Source organism: Eulemur rufifrons, chromosome 29 (assembly GCF_041146395.1).
Source record: "Eulemur rufifrons isolate Redbay chromosome 29, OSU_ERuf_1, whole genome shotgun sequence".
Lineage (NCBI taxonomy): Eukaryota > Metazoa > Chordata > Mammalia > Primates > Lemuridae > Eulemur > Eulemur rufifrons.
The window spans coordinates 87,639,510-87,664,733 of record NC_091011.1 but is presented as its reverse complement, the minus strand read 5'-3'; the positions used below and the strand labels follow the sequence as shown (position 1 = coordinate 87,664,733).

The window sequence follows — 25,224 nt, the reverse complement described above, 5'->3', positions numbered from 1 at the left end:
CTTTTTTTTTTTTTTTTAAGAGATGGGGTCTCGTATGTTGCCCAGGTAGGACCTGAACTCCTGGGCTTAAGTTATCCCCAGCCTCAGCCTCCCGAGTAGCTGGGGCTACAGACAGGAGCCACTGTACCCAGCCACTTGTCTCCTTTTTGACTGCAGTGTCTGCACACGTCCTGTGCTGGCTCCTTCTGATTATCAGTCATGTTTGAGTGAGGCACGTCTAGACCGCCTCGATGTCAGGAGTTGATGGTTAGATAGGGCCTGGGCCATGTTCTAGGACAGCAGGCGTTCTTGGGACACAGAGATTTGTTAGGTTTCACTTCTACCTGTCAACTGAGTTCATCAGATGCAGGCTCACGATGGACCGCTGCTGCCCCCGCCCAACCTCACCAACAGATTGCTTCCTGCAGAGAAGCTTGTCTGCGCCACTCGTCATTCGGCCTTTGCCCTGCCCAGCTGTGCACCCGGGTCTGGGCAAGCCCCCACCTGAGCATCCTGTCATGCTTGTTCCCTGGGGTGTGTCACGACTTTAAAGAAGTATGCTCCACTGGCTTCTTCCAGCATCCGTGACGGTCTTTGCACACCCCTGTGTGATGGTCACGTCGGTTGGCATCCCTTCCTCATACTTCTGTGGTTCAGGGTTTCAGATGTCTCCTAGTGTCATTAGTGCTAACGTTTGAATTTCTGCTTCCTGTTCTTGCTGCTTTTGGGTAGATTTGGAGAGAAGCAGCTGAGAAGGCTGCATTACCCTGGCATTTTTAAACTGGAAGTCTTCTACCGGGTTCCACCACCTTCTCACCAGCCAGTGTCTATTTAAAGGGCAGCAGCAACAGAGGAGAGAGCACATTCAGCAGCTAAATCTCGGAATGTCGACACACAAATCCGCACTGTTAGTGCTTTCCAGCAGAGAAGTGTACAGACTGCTGGGTGAGAGCCATATATATAAAGATCGCAGATTACAATAGAGCCTGCGGTTAGGGGTTGAATTGTGTCTCCCCAAATGTTGAAGTCCTAACCCCCAGTACCTGTGAATGTGATTATTTGGAAACAGGATCTTTGCAGGTGATCAGGTTAAGATGGGGTCATTAGGTCAATAGGTCCTGATCCAATATGACTGGTGTCCTTATAAAAAGAAATTTGGACACAGAGACAGATACACACATAAGGACAGCCCCATGTGAGGAGACACAGGGAGAAGATGCCAAGGAACCCCTGAGGCTACCAGAAGCTGGAGAAAGGCCTGGAACAAATCCTTCCCCAGCACGTTCAGAGACAGAACAGCCCCATGCGCACCTTGATTTGGGACTTCTGGGCTCCAGAGCTGTGAGAGAATAAATTTCTGTTGTTTAAGCCACCCAGTCTGCGGTACTTTGTTACGACCGCCCCAGGAGCCAGTCCACCCATCTCTGTGCCTGCTGTTCCCAACGTCAGCATCCCTTCCTTGCGCTGAGGCCAGGGTCCCGAGGGTGACAGTTCACATGTTACCCCCCAGGACCACTCTGCCAGAGCAGCACAGTGTCCGGGGACAGCAGGGAACAACTAAGCATAAAGAAGGAGCCTCTGGCACAGCCTGGAGTCCCCATGAGTGTCCCCGACTGCACTCAGAATAACAGGATCCTGACACACCCCCAGGCCCTCACTGTGTGTCCTTGCCCTCCTCCCAAGCCTCGTCTCTAACTGCTCCGTCCGTGCTGAACTGTTCACCTTGGCATCACCCAGGAAGCTCCCTCAAGCCCCTTTCTGTCAACCCCTCACCCACCCCGGAGACAAACACTGTCCGGATGTTTTCCCACCACACGCCCTTTACCTGTTAGAGTTCGTGTACACAGAGTCGTACAGCAGGTGCATTTTATTCGGCATAATGCTGTTGGAGATTCACATCCATCGTAGGAACACACAGTACTACAATTTGTTTATCCATTCACCAGTCGATAGACATGAAGTTCCTCTCCAGTTTGGGCTTGTTCTGTATGAATTAACTGCTGTGAACATAGTTCAGCACAAGTCATGGCATGGACATATGTTTCATTTCTCTTGGATTCCTAGGAGTGAGACTGCTGGGGTCATGTGACAAGTATATAGTTAACCTCATAAGAAATTGCCCAAATGTTTTCCTAAGTAGGTGTATCATTTTACATTCCCAACAACACTGTGAGAGTCCAGGTGCTTCAAATTCTCACCAACATTTGGTGGTGTCTTTAATTTCATCCATACTGATGGGTGTGTAGTGGTATCTCATTTAAAATTGCACTTGTGCACAATATACTTTATTTAGCTGCTGTGCCTGTAGATGAGCTTGGATGGTTCTCCCAATCTCAGCTGGGCTCCCTGACATCTGCAAGTTGGCTTGGGGTGGCCTTTCCTAAGCTGCCATGGCGAGGGCATCCTTGGACCACCAGGGCCGTGGGGCACGTTCTCCTCATGGCAACGGCAGAGGCGCAAGAGGACGAGCAGAAACGTGCGAGGCCTTCGGAGGCCTAGGTCAGAACTGGCCCCCCGTCCTTCACCAACAGGCTGTCGGCCAGAGCAGGGGGGACAGCCAAACCCAAAGCCAAGGTGTGGGGGATGGACCTGCTCCTTCAGTAGACGGAACTGCAAGGCCAGAGGGCAAAGGGCGTGGATACCGGGACAGGAGAAGAACTGGACCAATGACAATGTGATCCCTTCTGTGAACTGCTTACAATTTATGCCTCGTAACAGTGTAGAAAAATGAGTAATTGATTAGTTAATTTCTTAAATGAATATTTGTAGGAAGTCTTGAGGATGGATGGATCTGTCAATTGCACACAATGGCCTCTTTCTCGCAGATGGCATTTCTCAATTCCCTGAGACTTAAAGGTGTTTCTTGGCCCCTATCAATTCAAGGTCAGGCCCAGAACCCTGAAGTTCCTTCCCCACGCGGTGCAGGTGGGCTGTGGGCTAAGGTGTGCGTGTCTGTGAGAATCCCAGGACACCCAGTGGAGGAGAAGGCAGCAAGTCGCAATGCGTGGCTCCTCTCGCTGGGAAGACCTTCTACGGAGTAACGTAACAGCTACCACTTCCGGCAACTCTGCTGTGTCCCGGGGAGCGTGTTTACGCGGTTCGTATATATTAACGCATTCGATCTCCACAGTGACCCAACAAGTTAGCAGGTTAGTTTGGATTCTTCGGGTTATTAGAAACAATAACCCAATTCCAAGTAGCCTAAGCAAGAAAGGGAAATTACTAGAAGGCTCTAGAGGGCCTCCGAGATGCCAACAGTGGGGAGACAGCTGAGCCCCTGGGCTCTTCACATGCCCGGGTCATTCTCTCCCGTGGGGGCCGACTTTAGCTGCTCCTTGGGAACACAGTGTCACGTGGCCACAAACAGCTCTCAACTTACATGTCCTCAATTTAAGAGGACAGCCAGTCTGAGCTGGAAATTTCTGGTCACAAGGAAGGACTCTGTTTTAAGTAGGCTCAGGCACCCACCTCTGGACGACTGAACCGTGGCCAGGAGTGAGGTCGTGTTATTAGCATGGAAACTTCCAGTTGACTGAAATATGACAGCAGCCGGGCAAAGGCAGAGCTCCCTGGAAAGGACCATGGGTGAAGCGGGGACAAAACGGTAGGAGTCTTCCATGCTTGTATTTTTATCTCCACGTGACAGATGAGACTTGAGAAATTTGCAGGTCGAGTCATGTTAAGAGGGTAGAAAAGATTTGAATAGACACTTCAGCAAAGAAGATATACAAAAAGCAAATAAGCACATGAGAAAATGATGAAGGGGTAAACTGTGGTACATTCTTACAATGGATGCCACGCAGACATAAAAAGCGATGATGCATGGATGCTCACAACATGAAGGAATCTCTTTTCTTCCTTAAAATTGTACATATCTTTAACCGGGGAGTTGCCCTGAGTGTACGCTCCCCAACACGGATGAATCTCCTAAGTTTGTTAAGGGAAAGCAGCCAGCCCGAAAGTCTGCATGTTGATAATTCTGTTTATACAAAAATCTCAAGAAGATAAAACTAGTGCTAGAAAGGAGATCAGGCATTGCCAGGGGCCAGAGCCTTGGGGAGAGAGAGTTGGGACAGGGCAGGAGAGAACTTCCGGGGACAGGGAACTATTCTGTATCACGACTGCAGTGGTGGTCACACAATGGGATACATCTGTCAAAACTTACACTTCAAATTGGTGAATTTTATTGTGTGCAAATTACATCCAATAAAGCAGATTTTTAAAAAAGGAGGAAGCCGTTATCATTTTAGGCATCTCTGTGATAGGTTTTGCCTTTGAATAAACTCAGTAACATAGAGATGCAGGCCCTAGAGTTAGTCCAAACTGCATTCAAATCCCTGAGGCCCTTGTCTGGCACCTTGGGTGCCTTTCTGACTTCTCTAAACCTCAGCAACCTCGTCTGTAAAACTGGGATGACAACAGCGCCTGGCTCCCGGGTTTGCTGCCGTGAATGACGGAGGGAGGCAGGTAATTCCTCAGCGCAGCGGGGGTTATTTAGCCCGGCCTCGGTAATACGAGCTATTATTACTACTGCCTGAGGCCACACAACTTGTAAGTGGCAGATTCAGGGCTCAAACTGAAGTCAGTCCCCAAACCCTAGCTCCCGGCCACCACACCGCACCGCCTCGCGAGCGCCCCCTCGCGCCAGCTCTGTGCTGCCGCGGCGCACGTCTGGCCGTTTGGCTTCCCTGGTAGAACACAATGATCAACAGACAAGTGGATCTTGTCCTATTTATTACTCTGAGCAGAAAGCTGACATTTTACTTTTGTAAATACTTTTTAAAAACAGGGACAGGCTGCAGGTCGGTTTTGATTTTTGCAAACTCTGAGAAGCAGGCAAGGAATCCAGGGGGGCTTGGGGTTGGGGCGCAGGCGTGGGCCCCAGGACCAGCAGGTCACCAAGAGAACTGCCCCGCAGACGGGGTCTGGCTCTTCATACTCCCAGCAAGGAAGGAAAGGTGGCCGGCGCCTGCAGCTACAGGCAGACCCACGGGGGCCAGTGGTGGCGGGTGGGGGGTGGGGAGAGAATGAGAGCGAGGTGCGGTCATGAATTGGTCTGTATCTGAGCCGGCAAAGAGAGAGCTACCTGTGGCTACACCTGAGCTCTGACAAGGGCAAAGCTGGAGCCCTAAGTATTTAGATTCGGGCTCCTAAAGAGCACGCTTGACAGCCATGAGATCTTAGGAACACTTTGGTGTTTCACATGGCTTTCTTCTTATGCCAACCAAAAATTAACCTGGGAGCCTAAGAACATGGTCGCTTTTTAACTCTCTTCAGAGCCCTTCCCAGCAAACATTCTGTGTGTGGGCCTCAGGCTGGTTTTTAACATCAGGAGCCCTTCAGCCCCTCCCAGCTTCAGGGCCAAGGACCACAGGCCTGGGTTCCCCGGGTGGGGTACCCCTTGGAATCACTTGTGGAGGTTAAAGAACACAGGTGCCCAGACTCAGCCCCAGATGCAGATGTGGAATCTTAGTGAGGAGAAGGGTGGCCAAGTGGTGGACGTGGTCCTAGGGCCTGGAAATCTGGAACTTTTTAGCTTCACTTGGTGAGGAGCGAGTGAACTTCCAGTCTGCCACCGAGGAAGCTACATTGCAAAGTTGGCAGCCAAGAAATAGCACTACAAGCATATACCATTTAGAAATGTGAAGGCAAATACTAGAAGGAACAGCAAAAAGCATCTAAGTGGTTGCCTAAAACTAATCGATGGTGACTGAAGTCAGAACAGTGGTTATTTGGAGGCGCCGAGACTATTAGCTGGGAGGGGGCATCAGAGAACATTCCAGGGTGCTGGAAAGGGTCTGTATCTTGATATGGGTGGGAGGTGAATGTACAGTTGGCCCTCCACATCTGTAGCTTCTACATCGGCAAATGCAATCAAATGCAGATTGAAAATATTCAAAAAAATTAAAATAACAGTACAATAATAAAAAATAAACAATATAGTTTAACCAGTATTCACATAGCATTTACATCGTATTAGGTATCATGAGTAATCCAGAGGTGATCTACAGTACCTGGGAGGATGTGTGTAGGTGACATGCAGATACTACTCCCTTTTATATCGGGGATTTTGCATGGGGGGGTGCTGGACCCCATCCCCTGTAGATACCAAGGGATGATGGAAACTTATCAAGCTGTACTCTTAAGCTTGTGTACTTGACTGTATATAACCTAAACTTTTTTAAAACATGTTTGGCCTCCAAAGAACAGCAATGAGGTTGCAGGGGACTGATTTTTTAAAATGGGTATTTACAAGCTTAAAACCATGTTCACCTTAAAAAAAAAACAAACCCATAATATCTGGGTACTACTTTGATAAAAATAGAAATCAGAAGTTTAGAGAAGGCCCATGAGATTCTGGTGTGCAGCCTGACTTGAGAACTTCTAACTTGAGAAGTGGTTCTTTGGACTGCCTGTTCTGTTACCAGCCTCTACGTCTTTCTCTCACTGAGCTAAACTCTCCCAAGTCTCAGCCTCTCCTTCAGAGCGTCTTTCCCTTTCTACAAAGCAGAAGTTGGATGAGGAAAGTTACACAGCAGGTTGGTCTGCATGGAATTCCTGGAATTTTCTAGTCTCCTTTCCCTCCAGGCACTGCCAAGTGCTAGAGTTTGAAATTCACATCCCGCACTGCCACCAGCACTGGCTGATGTCATGGAGCTTCTGAGCTCGACCTGGACTCGGTTGGCCCAGTGGCTCACACCACCAGGAGAGCAGCTCTGGACCTCTGGTTTGCGTAAGGGTCCTCGCAACTCACCCTCGCCCAGTGCCTGAGATTCTGATTCAGTGGGACAGGGGCCCCCAAACCAGGTCTTTCCCAGCTTTCCTGGCGAGTCTGATGCCGATGGTCCAGGAACCACATTTTGAGAAACCCTGTGTAAAAGAGCCCATATTGCCAACAGGAAAAAAAAAAAAAGTATATTTTAAATAAACTTTATTGAAGTGTAATTCACACAAAAGAAAGTACACCCATTTCAAGAGTGCCTTTTGACAAATGTAGGCACCCGTGTAACCACTGCCGATCAAGACGCAGAATTCCAACATTTGTCCGAGGGAAGAAAAAGTTCCTTTGTGTCCCTTTGCGGTTAATCCTTGGTTCTCCCTGACCTCCAGCCCCAGGAAAATCTGTTTTCTGCCCCTATAGATTAGTTTTGACTGTTCTAGGATTTCATGTAAAGAGAATTTCACAGTATGTTTTTTGTGTCTGGCTCCTTTAGCTCAGCATGTTTTTAAGGTAGTCATGTTGCTGGATGATTCCGTAATTCCTTCCTTTGTAGGGATGTATACAATTTGTTTATCTACTCTGATTGATGGATATTTCAGTTGTCTCCATTCTGGGCTATAATGAAAACACCTGCTATAAACATTCAAAGACATGTCTTTCACTAGACATAGGTTTTCATTTCCTTTGGGTACCTAGAGGATGGTTATTGGGTGCTATGGTAAGGATATGCTTAATTTATAAGAAATTGTCAAACTGTTTTCCAAAGTAGCTGTAACATTTCACAATCCCATTGGCAGACACAAGAGATCCAGCTGCTCTACATCTTCATCAGCATTGGGTACTGTCAGTCCTTTTAACTTGTGGTCATTCTACTGGATGTGTGGTACCATTTCGTTGTTTTAACTGATATTTTCATGATGACTGTTGACATTGAGCATCCTTTTATGTGCTCATTGGCCATTCGTATATTTTCTTTTGTGATTCTGATACAGAATGTTCACAGACCATATTTTTTCTCAAACACCTATTTTATAGGAAAGAGACTTGCACAGTATGTACTCTTTTGTGTCTGGCTCCTTTAGCTTAGTGTGTCTTAAAGACAGTCATGATGCTGCCTGTATCAGTAACTCCTTCCTCTGTTGTAGGGATATATACAATTCATTTATCTGCCTAAAAACACCAACTTACATCTCAGCCAGGACAGTGAACTTAAAAGTGATGATTTACATGGAAAATCTAAGAGTTTCCCTCTGAACTTTGTGAAAAATTTCAAAATACAGAAAAGTTGAAAAAAATGACAATGAACACCCATATGACCTCTACTTAGATCTAACAATTGTTAACTTTTTGCCACATTTGGTCTTTATTTATACATACGTGCATTGAGCCATATCAAATTGTTGAACCACTCGGAAATAAGTTGCAGACATCGATACTTCACCTGTAAATACTTGAGCTCACATCTCCTAAGAATATTCTTCCATGCAATTGCACCATGACACTGAATAAGATGAACAGTAAGTTCACATTTAATCCATATCCCAATTTCCCCAGTTAGTCCATTGTCCTTTTTTTTTTTTTTTTTTTTTTTAGACACAGTCTTGCTCTGTTGCCTGGGCTAGAGTGCTGTGGCGTCAGCCTAGCTCACAGCAACCTCAAATTCCTGGGCTCAAGTGATCCTTCTGCCTCAGCTTCCCGAGTAGCTGGGACTACAGGCATGCGCCACCATGCCTGGCTAATTTTTTCTATATATTTTTAGCTGTCCAGATCATTTCTTTCTATGTTTAGTAGAGACGGGGACGGGGTCTCGCTCTTGCTCAGGCTGGTCTCGAACTCCTGACCTCAAGTGATCATCCCGCCTCAGCCTCCCAGAGTGCTAGGATTACAGGCGTGAGCCACCGCGCCCGGCCAGTCCACTGTCTTTTGAACAAAGATCCAATCAGGATTCAAGCACTGTCACTGGTTATCCCTTTGGTCTTTGTATTTCATCACATAATAGACTGGAACATTGATTTCAAGAAATTTGTATCAAACTTTCTGGAAAAAAAATTTCAGGAAACCAAAAAATGTAACCCATGTATCCCAATTTGGGTAACTATGGGCTCTTCATGCATTACTCTCCGCTCGAGAGCTAGATGATGTTAACGTGAGACGGTAACGAAGGGTTTTGGAAGTGGAATGGTACATACAGTTAAACTCCGCTTCACTCATTCTGGCCGTTTTTGTTCCTTCTCTGGACATTTCTGTTGCTCACTTCTTGCCACTCCCAGCCCAGACATATCTGTCCCAATGTTATGCCAGGAAGAGCTTTGGGATTAGAATGAAAAAGATGTCAGCTGACTGTCTCGTCTTCTGATTACTCACTACACGTGGCTCATCCGCCACCTCTGGCAAATGGCGTGATGGTGATAGCATATGGTCCCTACCAGTGACCACAGGATTGTTGTGCGAATCAAATGAGATTATGTGAGTTAATGTGTGTTTGAAAGGAGGCACTTCATTCATTCCACATTCATTGAGCATCTACTGTGTGTAGGTCTCCATGCTGAGCACAGGGATGTGAGAAAAAGGCTGCCCAAGGCTTCTGGGAAAAGATGCTTTGCTCTTAAGATAGAGACACAAGATGGAATGGTTTCTCCTCATACAGATGTAAGGCTCAGGTGCTAACCCAAAGATGCAGCTGGCACATGCAACTTGATCACATGAGCAATAAAGTCCCTTCATTCTTTAAGCCCCATTTGAATTGGATTTTCTGTTACTGGTAGCCAACAGTAAAGAGAGAGGAGTCAACTGCATTTGGGATCTGGAGAGCCGGTCTCCCAAAGGAGTGCCAAGAGCAGATTTTGGTGCTGGCATCAACTTTTAGCCTCTCCTGTCCAGCCCCATCTCCTGGATCCTCGCTTGACTGAGTGCCCAGCTCTGTATCAGTGCCTTGCTGTTAGCCCAAACCCTGCCGTGCTGACCATTAGCCTAGTCTGATCCCCGGACACGCCTGTAGACCCCAAACCTCTAACACCCTGAGGTTTCTGCTGGTACCTGGAGAATGTGCAGGTGCACCTTACAGTTGTGAAACATCTGCTGGCCCAGAGCCTCCAAGGCCCTGCTCACCTGTGGCCCCAGCACTCTTTGCTGGTAGACCCCTAGCTGGTCCCTTTGGTCAGCCTTTGCCAGTGAAACCACCTTCTCAGCCCTCTTCAGCCTTTCCTAACTCCACTGAGGCAGGGACTATTTTTTCAAATAAGAACAGGCAGTGAAAAGAAAAATATTGAGAAAGGGCAACCTTAAATTGCCTTATTTATGTCCTAGGAAATTTTAATTATTAACAGTCAAATATAATAAAATCACGATGTAAATTGCTTTGCTTTTTCATGCTAAAAACGACGACAACAAAAAAGATGCTTTTCAAAATGTTTAAGTCAGTATAGCATGTTGCAGCAAATTAACTTCTGGAGGCTCTCGGCTGTGCCAGACATCAAACTTGAGAGGTGGGAGGATGGCCTTGGGTTGGGGGAAGGCCCTTAAGCAGCTCAGGGCAGCAGCCAGTTACCAGGTGAAGAGACATGTTTCAAAGGTTTGACTTGTTGTAGTCATAACAGCTAACTATTTATACCTTAGAGATATAGATGTATTTTTTAACTATGTAGTATTTACTTGGATTTTTAAAGTTAAAAAACCTATACATGTTTTAATAATTATCACCAGTATTTATTTGAAAAAAACATATAACATGTAGATGACCATTACCTGAAAACCATTTTAAAAGGTAATTTTTTAGAAAATTTTTTTAGAGTCTCGGTCTTGCTGTATCACACAGGATGGAGTGAAGTGGTGCAATCACAGGTCACTGCAGCCTCGAACTCCTGGGCTCAAATCATCCTCCTGCCTCAGCCTCCTGGGTAGCTGGGACTACAGGCTCACACCCCCATGTCCAGCTATTAATAATTTTTAAAAAATTTTTGCAGAAATGGGGGTCTTACTATGTTTTCCAGGCTTGTCTCAAACTCCAGGCCTCAAAAATGCTCCTCCCACCTCAACCTCACAAAGTGCTGGGATTATAGACGTGAGCCACCATTCCCAGCCGAGAATTTATTGCCACATCAAATGGTAAAAATGTTTGTGGAAATTGTAATGAATGGATGCTTGTCTGTGGCTCAAAAGGCCAATGTTGAGAGCTATTATTAACATACTAAAATAGAATCTTAAAATGGAACTTGGAAAAGATAAATTAAGCTTGATTTTAGGTTTCATAATCAGAGGTAAGAAAGTCTTAACAAGTCTACTTAAAAATGGAGGCTTTTTCCCTCAATTTCAGTTGATGCTGCTGACATAGCTCAGCAAAAGGAGCTTTGGGGGACTGATCAATGACAGCAAAATGAAAGAGGCCTTAGTGAAGGTAAAAACACTCAGTGAGACATCCCCAGAGGGTCAAATGTTTTTGCAAATATGACTATACTTAGTCATCCTTTCTACCTCAGTCACCAGCTAACAAAGAAAAGTACCAAAAATTTTTATGTTCAGCTCAGGTGAGGTGGCTCACACCTGTAGTCCTAGCACTCTGGGAGGACGAGGACGAAGGATAGCTTGAGGTCAGGAGTTCGAGACCAGCCTGAGCAAGAGTGAGACCCGACTCTACTAAAAATAGAAAACAAATTAGGCGCACATGATGGCGCATGCCTGTAGTCCCACGTACTCGGGAGGCTGAGGCAGGAGGATCGCTTGGGCTCAGGAGTTTGAGGTTGCTGTGAGTTAGGCTGATGCCACGGCATTCTACCCAGAGCGACAGAGTGAGACTCTGTCTTGGGGAAGAAAAAAAAAAAAAAATTATGTGTGTATGAGAAATTGAGACTGAGATTTTAGGGTTATTCTAATTCAGAGTGTCTGGCCTGTCTCAAGGATGATTATTTAAAATGTAGACTGCTGATCGGAAAGTCCATATAAAGAAGTATCCAAGCAACCGATTTGTTCTAATAGGATTTTTAAAAATGGGATCACTCATGTGAAGCACCATGCACTTGAAGTGACCCACCAAGGTGCACATCTCCGATGATGGCGTGCTTCACTGGCAATCCTTGGCTGTCGCTGCCCTAACAGGGCTATTGCTGCCCTCTTCTATCTATGTAGCCTAGATAGAACACCTAGAAATCACAACCGTAGTTCCAGCTGATAATAAAGACATGAATACCTATATAGTCAATTCTAATTATACAAATGTAGTGAAACAGATTTTTTAAAGTATGTTTTAGAGTTCCATCTCTAACTCCAGCTATGCCACTAACTATACTGGGGAAGGTCCCAGACATCTTTCATTGCACCTGCAAGCTAAACCCTTTTAATCTTACTCCACACCCCCAGGTGCTAAATCCCAAGTGTTTGTAAGGATTAACAGCACAGACTACCAGGAATGAAGCAGATAGAAAACAATTCCTAAGCACCCCAAAATAAAAGGTAAACAGGCCATTTATGCAGATGGGTCTCTAAAATTAAACTCCATATAAATTAAAGGCATGGAACCAAATATTGCAGCAGACCTTCAGTTAATGCCACAGCTTGGTAAACTGGGGACTTGATGCGTGTCTTTTTTCGATGTAAGTCTGATTCTCACTAGAACAGCCTTAGTCCTAGTCTCTGTGTTCTTTCTCGCACATACACAGAGGCCACCTGTCTGTCACATGGAATCTGTCAAACTTGGGGCCCAAAGACATGAATAGTTCTTGAAAGGTGATCTTAGTTAACTACCCATAGATACTAATTTCATGACTTGACGAATTTTTGTTCCTCATTTTCTAGAATCGCATGTGATACCTGCCAACTATAGTTTAAGTCACTAGTGGGCATACAGCTCTTCAGTGCAGAAACTTAGTCTCATTATGTTGATTACATCTACACTGTTTTTATTTAGGTTTGTTGAATGAGAAGAAAACCAAAAATGCCCCAATTTCTTCTGCAGGTCCAGTCCCTCTCTGCAGTGGTTGTTATAGACAACCCTGAAGTGGCTGGAATACAGTCAGCAAGGAGACCAGGTGGAGCAACAGTTCATCCGGAATCTTTGCAAGTACATATTTATTTCCTTTAGTGCCCTGCACAGTAAGGCACGGTTAATGATGTAATAGAATAGAGGAAATGCCCACAGCAAATAGTTCTAGTGACAATGTACTAGACGAGTTAGTTTAATAATGGTGGTGATTGTTTCTTTCATTTTATTATTATTTTTTACAATAAGGGTATAGCCTTTATACTCCACACACACAAAATAAAACGAGTGCTTATTACGAAAAAGTCCCTGCCCCCACCCCCGCAGAACATCCTGAACATAGCAATTCAATAGAACAGAAAAATCAAGACAAGTTTGATTTCAAAAATTTCAATAAAAAAGCAAAAGTATGTAATACAACAGCTGTTCAATTTCCAACTCTAAATAGGCACCGTTAAACAAACACAAAACCCCAATATTATAAATTTCTCCAGCACACATTCCAGTATAAATGCTCTGAACTGTAATCAGCAAGTTAATAATGGGAATAGAACCTTACTTAGAATAGAAGCTATATTGCTTCCCTGTCCCCTTCTCTCTTACGATTGGAAGGTGCAGGTATTATGGGATACAAAAGTCAGAGGAAGAAAAATTAAAAAGAACAATTCCCAAAGCTGCTGCTGTTTAGACTAGAAAGGAAGACAGCATTTTACAAATGTTCAAAAAAATCCCAAGGCAAGTAACACAATTTGTTCACTATCACTCCTACTTGAAAGAATAAAGAGATCAGTGTCTTATTATATAAAACGGTACTTTCAGAATTGTATTACAGGTTCACCAGAAACTATGGATGTAGTTTTAGGTTTCATATTAAGGAAAACAGGTTCAGTTCAGATCAAGTTAGATACTGTCCCTCTAGCCTAGCTGGATCGGTGTCTGGATCTGCTCACTGTCAACCTGAACAGCTGTAAACTAAACAATGTATGTAACTCCATAGGAAGCTTAAGGATTGAAGATATGTACACTGCTAGTTAGATCTCCCCTGCTTCGCGCTCTTCAGAGCTCCGCCTGTCTTCTGATCTGCCATTAGCACTCTCATAGGACCGCTTCTTATCTTTTCGATCTCTGTCACGAGGTGATCTGTCTCTTGAACTCCTGTCTCTGTCACGTGATGCTAAGTCTTGGTCTCTGAATCTTTCTTTTGAGGATCTGAAAAATATTAATTTGAGGAGCAAAATATGTTGGGAAACCCAAAACCCCAAATGAAAGAATAGGATAAATGTTAGGATATTGACAGCTGAAGATATATAGAAGAATATACCCAAGACAGAAGAGTTAGTTTTCTGAGAGAATAGAGCACGACCCGAGTTGATAAGGAAGTCAGAGATGGGTGAAAACAAATAGCTGAAGGTCAAAAAGCATAAGGCAAAATGATGACTCTCATTGTGTCAGAGACAACCACAAAGCTTCTCTAATTCATAAAAAGAGCATATAATGTAAAATATATATACAGATAATAGCTTTAAAAAGTGAAAGGTATTATCAAATTTTTAAAAATAGAATAGATTCCCAATTGGAGGGAAATCAATGACTTCGAACAGGGGTCAGCAAACCTTTTCTGTTTGCTGTCTGGCCAGACAGCAAATATCTGAGGTGCTGCCGTCACATACAGTCTCTGTAGTAAACACTTTCCTTTTTATCAACCCTTTAAGAACATAAAAACCCTCTACAGCTTGCTTGGCTGTATAAAAACAGATTTGGCCTGTAGGCAACAGTTTGCCAACACTCAACTAAGACAATAGAACTACTCAATAATATCGCTTAAATAACTATTATTTCAAAAATCTGCTTTACTCCTCCTGAGTTAGCTCACTCAACCAACAGAAAAAAAACAGAATAAAAGACATATAAAGATGCTCACACTGTACTAAATTTTGATTAACCATAACTATTAACAGTTATGGTTACTACCTTCTCCATTCCTAACTTCAATGGTAAATAATAACAAAACAATCTCATATCAGAGATTCATCAGAAGGAGAAACCAGAAGATATTATGGGATTAGAATAAATACGGAATCTTCTACACTTTTATTTATTTGGTTCTTTATGGGTGACACAGTACTTTTACATAATTATCTCACTTAACCCATGTTCAGAATTAGGATCTGAGGTACTGCCAAGAATCTGAATAATACAGTCAGGAAAAAAATTAAAATACTTCTTTTTTTTTTTTTTTGAGACAGAGTCTCACTCTGTTGCCCAGGCTAGAGTGAGTGCCGTGGCGTCAGCCTAGCTCACAGCAACGTCAAACTCCTGAGCTCAAGCGATCCTCCTGTCTCAGCCTCCCGAGTAGCTGGGACTATAGGCATGCGCCACCATGCCCGGCTAATTTTTTCTATATATATTTTTAGCTGTCCATATAATTTCTTTCTATTTTTAGTAGAGGTGGGGTCTCGCTCTTGCTCAGGCTGGTCTCGAACTCCTGAGCTCAAACAATCCGCCCACCTCGGCCTCCCAGAGTGCTAGGATTACAGGCGTGAGCCACCACGCCCGGCCTAAAATACTTCTATACTCAGTTTTAGAAATATAGTTGAGGGTAAAACAAAAAAGGCTATAACATCAAATAATGTCAATTTTGAGCATTCTACTGAAGGTTTTAATAAACTTAAAAAATTCACAATGTGAGTCTAGCTATTGCAAGTCTACACCAGCCCTATCCATAGCCTTTGCAGGATAAATGATACCTAAGAATAAGGGCCCCAGAGGTCAGTAACTATAACTGAAATACAACTATGAGATGAGGATCAATTAATGTTTTGTTAAGAGAGTACGAACTCCCACTTACAAGCAGTTACCATATACTACGTTTCTCAATTACCAAAAATCCTAATAAAGCTGGTACTGTTACCATCTCTACTTAATAGATAGGAGACAGGTAGGAAATTAAGTTACTTGGCCAAGGCCACTGAACCCATGTAGTCTGACTCTGAAGTCCTCACTATACATGTCTGAATAGAGCAGAAAGCTGCAAGTGGTCCTTGTTTATCACGGTAATTGTTGCCAGGAAAAGGTCACAAAAAGACAGTCTACTTATATCAGAGACCAGTATTTCACAGTAGGATAAGGAGAGGAGCAAAACATAAAAGGAATTTTTGGAATTTTTACCTGGAAAAATTAAACATGTAGCAATAACTTGTCATCTTATGCAATCACATGTAGCTTTAATAGCAATTATCTGCTAATTTTTGGTAAAAACAATGATGCTTTAAAAGAGAATTTGAATTCAAAGATGAAAAGTGATCTTGAGAAAAGCAAAACTTTTAATAGTTTTACAAAAATAATCCTCTTTATGAACATGCTGAAATCTTAAATGTGAGGGGTATCATGTAGTACGGTGGAAAAATTTCCCATACAACTTCATAAGTGCAGGAAGCACCAGGGATTAAGATAACACAGTCTCAGACAAGGGGACTTCATGCCCATCCCTCCCACCACCAATAAAGACATTTGAGTTCACCAACACCAGAAACAATGACATTTGGGCAGATCAACACTAATTATCTAGACTTTCTATCACCTAGCAGGATGATTCTTAAAATTTAGTGTGCAGGCAAGCCTCACAGAGAACTTTTAAAAAATACCTATTTCTGAACACTGCATTAAGGGTAGCCCCCAAAATTAAAATTTCAAGAGTATGAGATGAGTGTCCTACAACTCACTATCCCTTACAAATTCCCTGATCATTCTCTGCATTTGCCTATGATAGTCACTCTACATGGAATCTTTTTCCTACCTGATTCTACCTGTTCAAATTATACTGACTTTATTCAAGTTTCATCAACTACCTAATGCCGTTTTTGATTACTCTGGTATTTCCCTCATCTAAACTCTTAGAACATTTACACTGCAATATACAGTTTAGCACTTTATAATATGTTGTTTTATACTAGTCTAATTATTGTCAAAAAGCAACTTGAATAAAGTTGTTCAACTATGTTATTACTGTTAGTACAGCAGTAGAAAGCATACAATTCTAACTGATTAAAGACATCTTAAGGATTGCTCAGAACAAGGCCAGAATGTATGAAATAAAATATCGAGATCCTATTAACAAACTCAGCTTGTAAATGACTTCAGGGAATAGCTAGTTCAGAGTCAAAAAAAAAAATAAATAAAGATTTTAACAGCTTTCTGTGGATTCTATTTATGTATAATAATCTACAGAAAATGTAAGACTACTATTTACTAGATACTAAAAAAATGTTTATCATATATATGCTTTAGCTGCTTTAGTTGTCGAGAAAAAAGTCATTTTAAGCACAGTTTATGTTACATAGAAATTACCTGGTTTAAGGGCCATCATGTGACCTGAGAAATTTTGGGAGCTTGGTCTATACAGACAATGAGTGCTAAACTCCTCTACCAAATTCTAATCCTTTGTCCATTCTCAATAGATATTCAGGTCCTTAAATATACCTTACTCTGTGTCTGCCCCTTTTGAGTTTTCTCATTATACCAAGGAAGTCTTGTAGCTTCCATAAGATTCTGAATCTGTCCTGCCAAGCTAAAGGTATAACAATGCATATCTAGAGTGCAGATTAAACAAGAATATACTAACGTGTGTCTACTCTGAAAAAGTATACCAGTTCAAATAAGTCTTGGAAACAATAAATCAAACCTAAATAACTCTTCTGATGAAAGGACTTCTCAGAGCCCCTAATTTGCTACTGCATATGGCAAAAACTATAAGAGTATTGGTACCTAAAATTATTTGCCTGTAAAGAACTTTTTTCCAAGACAAGCAATAACCTCTGCACATATCAGTTCCAATTTTTTGCTTTGGCTCATAAGTATATTTTCAGAACAACCCATATAATCATGGAAAAAAGTGTTTTTGCACACACATACAAATGTGTACATATTACCAGATGCAAGTTTTAAACCAATAATCTAAGCTCTAAACATAAGTAACATAAGTAAACAAGCAACTCTAAAACATAAAGGTAGCTCCACATCCTCTGATCGACACATCAATACCTCCTCTTGGATCGTTCTCTGCTCCTATCTCTAGAACTGTGCCGACTTCTCTGGTGGCTACGGCTGCGACTGCGGCTGCTGGAGCGGGACCTGTGGCGATGGCGCTTCTCCCGAGATTTGGATCGAGTTCTCCTCTTGCGCTCCCGTGACATGGAGCGAGACCGATGTCTGCGATGCTCTCTGGACCTGGATCTACAAGATGACAAGATTTGATTTCGTTTTTAGCTTCACCAGTACTACATTTCTCATTTACTATAAAGCCTTTTCTTTAAAAAAAAAAAAAAAAAATTATTTTTGTAGCCTTAATGCCAATTCTATATGCCAAGTCAGCTAAATTTACCCTAAAATAAATTGCAGGCATGTTAATAACTACACACTGAAATTTCAATATCAAAACACTAATTCTCAGAGGTCATTCAGTATTCTATAAATTTACATTAGAAATAATAAAAAAAGACAACACTGGAACCATTACTATATATACCAGGCATTGCATTATCTAGATGCCTTATGAATTTAATTTCATTTAAACTTTTTTTTTTTTGAGGCAGAGTCGCACTCTGTTGCCCAGGCTAGAGTGCCGTGGCGTCAGCCTAGCTCACAGCAATCTCGAAGTCCTATTCTCAAGCGATCCTGCTGCCTCAGCCTCCCGAGTAGCTGGGACTACAGGTATGCACCACCATGCCTGGCTAATTTTTTCTGTACATATTTTTAGTTGTCCATATAATTTCTTTATATTTATAGTAGAGATGGGGTCTTGCTCTTGCCCAGGCTGGTCTCAAACTGCTAAGCTCAAACAATCCATCCAACTCAGCCTCCCAGAGTGCTAGGATTACAGGCGTGAGCCACCGCGCCCAGCCCCATTTAAACTTTTAAGATTTTTAGCATTCTTTAGAAATTAAGTATGTACTTGGTAGGGACAGAATGGAGAAGCATGAAGAAGAATACTGTTTAGGGTAAATTACTACCTATCTAAATTAGAAAGGTTATGTAACCATAGAAGTAACTTCTGAATCAAGCCCACAATATGCCCAGCTGCAGTGTCATCAAAATGCAGTAAGACAGTTCTCGGTTCAGGTAGCACATTATTTGGGAGGAAAAAAACTTGCAAAAATCATTTTAGACAACTGAAATTGCCGCCCCCCTACCCAATATATATATATTTCTAATGAGTACACAGAGTAGAAAAGGAAAAACATTCTGAAGAAGCAGAAGGAAAGACACTTTTGTAGCCTCGACCGGGTCACAAACTAACTTGTGGGTGTGTGGGTGTGTGGGTGTGGTTGGTGAGGATAAGAAGGGCATGTAGAGAACATAAATATCTGACAGAAAACAAGGGGGAAAAAAACACAAGCAACTCTGTAAAAAGAGCTATCATGAATCTTTCTTCCAATGCATAATTTTATTCATCTTTTAAAAAATTCCAGATAATTATTCATATATTCAAAAAATATTTACTGGGTACTTTCTGCACCCAGTACAACTCTCTAGTACCAGGGAGACTGAACGGCAAATAAAATAAAGTCCCTGACCTCTTATGAGCTTATACTCTAGAAAGGAGTCTCTACAGATATGGAGGCTGTAAATAAAGGTATGTCAGCTATGAATGAAATGGAAAACCTCTGAAGGGTTTGAACCAGGGGGCTGACATGATGTGGTGGTGGTGCTTTTTTTTTTTTTTTAAAGGGCTCATTCTGGCCAACATGTAAAAATCAGAATGAGAAGGGGAAGGGGCAAGCACAGAAATAAGGAGCCAAGTTAAGAGGCTATTGTAATATCAAGGTAACAGGACTAGAATGGTAGAACTAAATTTCTGGTGCAAATATCTAAAGATGTTCTTTGTACAAATACTTTATCTCTTCCACAAAGGGACAGGCTTGTATTAATCTACCAGTAAACGAGCAGTATCATAATTTAATGTTTCTACTTCTCACCCTGGATCTGAGAAACAGTAATATAAACCAGCCGACAAAACTGGTCCCATTTATTAATGTCCTTTAGTTTTTTAGTGTTTTAAGCAAAAATACCATTGGAAGATTCTACAAAGTACTAAGGGGTATAGCTAATATAAACAGGAATTTTTTTGTTTGTTTTTTCATAACAACAAATACTCTACTTTTTAGGGAAAGGTTCTTGGGTAATAGTTACTCTCTAGAGTTTAGAGTACTCAGAAGGTTTCAAAAAGAAGATGTGATCTAAACAAGAAGAATGGTAGGATTTGGAAAAGAATGAGGCGGCATTATGAATGGGAATGGATTCATGAAGAAAGGCTCAATAACAGGAATGAGAATAGCAAATGAAGAATTGTGGAAGAATAAATAATGAAGTAGAACGTTTCCCCACCTTTGTCAGACAGAAAAAAATTCATCAGCAACTAGCAAAACTATGAAGACTCCAAAAAGCCCCCAGATATTAACACTGAACATCAAAAGAAAGTATTATCTTTTTCTCTTCCTCTTTAAAGCTGTAAGTGCCCCTTTCAAAAATCAAAGTTTTTGTGATCACTGTACAAAGGGCTGAGTAATAAAGTCACATAAAGACTATAGCACATACTAAACATTTTAGTTTCCCTCAACCCACAGCGGATCTCTCACTCAAAAATTTAATCTACCTGTGTTTTTAATAAGTATAACCTCTAAGAATGTGTTTCTTAAATGTACCACCTAATTTTTTAAAATAAATTCTATTACATATTTACTCTGAGCCAGTAAAAATGATTTCAAAGAAATATTTTGAAATATTTTTAGCTTTCTCCTATAACTCCAGAGAACTGAATACAATTTTACTCTGATCAAACTAAATTGTAGCTCATGAGTATCTTCTTTTTTGAGTTTCTTCTCAAATAACAATGCTGAAAATTGAGCTACAAAAGAAATAGAGTACTAATTTATTGTCTCATTAATTTTTACAAGATATTTAATCTATAAAAACTACCTTTGAAAAACACAGCTTTACTACTTATACCTATCTTGTGTAATACATACCTTTTGGGATTCTTGCTATGTGATCGGGACCTAAAAAAAAAAACAAAAAAACCTATGTTTAGAAAAGTGGCTATAAAGAAATTTAAAAAAATGCAATGTGCTGTTAATTATTCTTGATTTCTACTTTTTGTCTTAATTTTATAAATATAAGGCATGTGCTAATACCCACAAAGTTTTCCAAAATGCACCACAAACTCTACAGATGTCTCCACGTTGCCAGAGCTCCCTTAACTCAGGACACCGGCTCTTAAAGAATATGTTCCTGGAAGACTAAAACACAGTACAGGTGGAGTATATCCCTTATCCAAATATGCTTGGAACCAGAATTGTTTTGGATTTCAGATTTTTTCCCATTTTGAAATATTTGCTATAACTATAGTACTCCAACGACCATTTCCTTCGAACATCATGTTGGTGCTCAAAAAGTTTCAGATTTTGGAGCATTGTAGATTTTGGATTTGGGATGCTCAACCTGTATATCACAACTACCTAATTATCCAGAAACCACTTCTTCCCAGCCTGGAAAAAATCTTTTTATATCTCTGTCATTTCTTTTTTTTCCCCTTCTGAAAATAGTGAAATTTCTATGATCTGAGATGCATATACTTTGGACCTAATACAATAATCCCTAGAACAGCCAGCTCAATCTTACAACATCTGTTTCTTCATATAAAATGAGATACTCTCTGTTTTTGTTGTTTTTTTTTTTTTTTTTTTTTTTTGGTTTTCCTTGGTTTCTTGAGACAAGGTCTTGCTTTGTTGCCCTGGCTAGAGTGCAGTGGCATGATCATAGCTCACTGCAGCCTTGAACTCCTGGGCTCATGTGATCCTCCTGCCTCATCCTCCTGAGTAGCTGGGACTATAGGCACTTGCCACAATGCCTCGCTAATTTTTCTATTTTTTGTAGAGACAGGAGTCTCACTATCTTGCTCAGGCTGGTCTCAAACTTCTGGCCTCAACTGATCTTCCAGCCTTGGCCTCCCCCAAAGTGCTAGACAGGTGTGAGCCACCAAGCCCAGCCGAGATACGCTTTACATAATGCACTCTTCACATTTCCTAGCAAACAGTTAATGCTCAATAAACAGTAATAGTTAATATTTTGGTTATTAGGACACCACAAGGATTTTTGTGGATAACACATAACATGGTTGGAAGCATGGCTTTGGGTTCAGCCAGATGTGAGTTTTAACTCTGGTTCTACCATTCACCATTTGTGTGATCTGGGTAAATTATGTATCCTCCTCCCTCGGCTTAGTCTGTCATTAGCAAAAGAGGGATAGTAACATAAATTACACTGCAGGTGGGGGTTTGTAAGGATCAGAAGAATATAGCTAAATTCCTTATTTATAGTAGCTGGCATACAATAAGTGCTCAGTAAATGATTGTGATTTCTCCCCCCATTTATCCTTTTCAAAACCATAGTGGGAATCCCATCTTGTGTAATTTTATACTAGCTATTAATTTCCTTAACTTCCATACTTAGTTTCATTTCCTCAAATTCACAGATTTTTAAAATTTTCTAAACATTTCTGAAATAAGGTTACATTTTATAATCAATGTCAAAAGAAACTTGCCAGCTGGCAGGCAAAGGAATAAGATGTTATGTAACTTCTTATCATCTACAATATGAAAGCACAGTCCTTCAAAGAATTTTTGTTCTCATTTGACCATCACCTCAGCTGAATCTTAAACTGAGATTTCCAATGTTACTTAAAATGTCATTTATTTCAAGTGCAGGTTTTCTATTATTTAAAAAAATTCTATTTATATTGTCTTAAATATTAGAATACCGGGCAATATTGCCATACAGTCTTAGTGTACACAAGAAAACAAGATAAAGCTCTGAGGTAAAATTTACAATAAATGAAAATATACACACACACATACACACACCTCTCCCTCAAAAAAAGACTGAGATCACTTCCCCTAAAAGGGGAAGATATGCAAATGTAGCTTTAATTTTGTCTTTACAATGACAAAAGCTTACCCATCACAACATACGTAATATAAATAAAGTCCATTTAAACTTCTTGAGATACTGAATATAATATGCTCAAAGCTAGACCTATTCACATACTATGAAGAATTATGATTTTATCAATTAATGAATACTAATAAAAGCAGAATGTGTACATTTAGCTATTATTAAATTAATGTATTTTTAATGGTTTATGGCTCTTAGAATTGAGGAAATAAAGGGCCAAAGTTCAATGTTAAAAAAAAAAAAAAAAATGAAACAAAAAACCCCAAATCTTATATCAACACGTATATATCATAAAAACAAAAATAGTTCTATGCCAACGTGGTACAAACCTAGCCCAATATGAAAATAAGAGGGCTAGAAAAAGGTTTTTTATAAATCTTACAAGACAAAGATATGAAGCATTCTTTATTCACTCTTCCACACATTTTGAAAGAAATCTGAAGAAATTAAATGGTCATGAATCAATATATTTGTATAATTATATCTTGTATAATTCACATGGTAGTATTTTTTAAAAGTAAGCAGAAATTGTGTGTCTCATAACAGATTTACAGCAACTAATATCTTACATCAATCATCTCTCTTTTTAGAAACAAGGAGATTTAATTTCAAACACTTAAACCATTACTCCATACCTCCTCAGTTTCTCTCTTTCTTCTCTCTCCCTTTCTTCTCTTCGTTTCAGGCGTTCTTGGTTTCTTTTCTCCTGCTTCTCAGCTACAACTCTCTTAAAAATGATAATAGTAAATGAGAGGGATATTTACTGGGTCCAATCTTAATTAGCTTTACCCTAAACTTTACTATATCTGGTTTCCAATATAATTACCCTCAAAATCTGTTTAAGGGTGGGTGTGAGATAAAAACTTACCTATTGGGTACAATGAACACTATTCTGGCAATGGGCACACCAAAAGCCCTGACTTAAGCATTATACAAGATATCCATGTAATAAAAACATTTGTACCCCCTTTATTTTGAAATAAAAAACAAAACAAAAATATGTATAAGAGCAATTCAATTCAAAGTTTTGTGAGGTATAATTATTGATATTAGGCTTACAAGTCTGCTCTCCAGAATCTTTCGCCCTTTTGTGGAAAATTTCATATTTTTCCATGATTTTTTTTTTTTTTTTTTTTTGATACAGCGTCTCTCTCTGTCACCCAGGCTAGAGTGCCATGGCATTGGCCTAGCTCACAGCAACCTCAAACTCCTGGGCTCAAGAGATCCTCCTTCCTCAGCCTCCCAAGTAGCTGGGAATACAGGTGCATGCCACCATGGCCAGCTGATTTTTCTATTTTTAGTAGAGACAGGGTCTTGCTGTTGCTCAGGCTGGCCTCGAACTCCTGACCTCAAGTGATCCTCCCACCTCAGCCTCCCAGAGTGCTAGGATTACAGGCATGAGCCACTGTGCCCAGCCTCCATGATTTCATAATCACTGCTGCAAAACTTTTTCTCCTCTGAATGTTTTCCAGCACTATTTTGTACTTTTAAAAGAACATCAACTATTACAAATCACAATAAATTCCCATGCCCTATGATTTCTTTTTTTTTTTTTTAACTGAGACAGAGTCTCACTCTGTTGCCCGGGCTAGAGTGCCATGGCATTAGCCTAGCTCACAGCAACATCAAACTCCGGGGCTCAAGCAATCCAACTGTCTCAGCCTCCCGAGTAGCTGGGACTACAGGCATGCACTACCATGCCCGGCTAATTTTTTCTATATATTTTTAGTTGTCCAGCTAATTTCTTTCTATTTTTAGTAGCCACGGGGTCTCGCTCCTGCTCAGGTTGGTTTCGAACTCCTGACCTCGAATGATCCTCCCGCCTCGGCCTTCCAGAGTGCTAGGATTACAGGCGTGAGCCACTGCGCCCAGCTGCCCTGTGATTTCTAATATGGAAATGTCTTCGCCCACTTCTAACTACCATCCTGTTGTTGCTTTTTAAAGACATAAGTAAAATGCTAGAGTTCTATTGCTAGGCCTTTATCTGCAGAGACTTCCAAGTGGGTACCACTTCTGAGTTTTAACTTAGAGCCCAACAACAATTTGCTATAGTAAAACTCATTTTGACTTTTAAAAAAATTTCTTGAGATCATCCCAGCTACTCAGAATACTAAGAGCCCACTGTTAAATGCAAATATGTAGACATCCCTGGGCATTTTCTAATTCCACATTATTTTAAAAGTAAAGCTATAGCTCTTGTGTTAATTCTAGAGCTAATAATTACATAGAAAGTGACTACCCAATGTTTCCCATCTGGAGTGAGTTCTCAATTCATGAATAAACGCTACAGTGCCACAATTCTTACAAAGCTAGCCCTATCAGACAACATATTGGCATAAATTTTTTTTGTTTGTTTGGAAGACAGGATCTTGCTGTCTCCCTGGCTAGAGTGCCGTGGTGTCAGCCTAGCTCAATGCAACCTCAAACTCCCGGGCTCAAGAGATCTACCCACCTCAGCCTCCCGAGTAGCTGTGTCTACAGGTGAGCATCCCACCACACCCAACCAATTTTTCTATTTTTTGTAGAGACAGGGTTTTGTTCTTGC

The 25,224-nt window shown here is 41.2% G+C and overlaps 1 protein-coding gene across 9 annotated transcripts in view; it reads right to left on the bottom strand.

Moving 5' to 3' along the window:
- Positions 1 to 12,570: 12,570 nt before the first annotated feature.
- The window catches only part of LUC7L2 (LUC7 like 2, pre-mRNA splicing factor), a 53,914-nt gene continuing 41,260 nt past the window's right edge, over positions 12,571 to 25,224 (bottom strand). For 6 of the 9 annotated variants that reach the window (XM_069462571.1, XM_069462570.1, XM_069462569.1 and 3 more), the window contains 4 exons: positions 23,315 to 23,406; positions 20,696 to 20,725; positions 17,712 to 17,903; positions 12,760 to 13,880 (listed from right to left, as the gene is read on the bottom strand). In XM_069462571.1, the coding sequence (XP_069318672.1) occupies positions 13,703 to 13,880; positions 17,712 to 17,903; positions 20,696 to 20,725; positions 23,315 to 23,406 (492 nt within the window). In that variant the 3' untranslated portion in view covers positions 12,760 to 13,702. Of the gene's footprint in view, positions 13,881 to 17,711; positions 17,904 to 20,695; positions 20,726 to 23,314; positions 23,407 to 25,224 lie in introns of all 9 variants that reach the window. The other 3 variants (XM_069462563.1, XM_069462562.1, XM_069462567.1) reach the window with 1 other exon arrangement.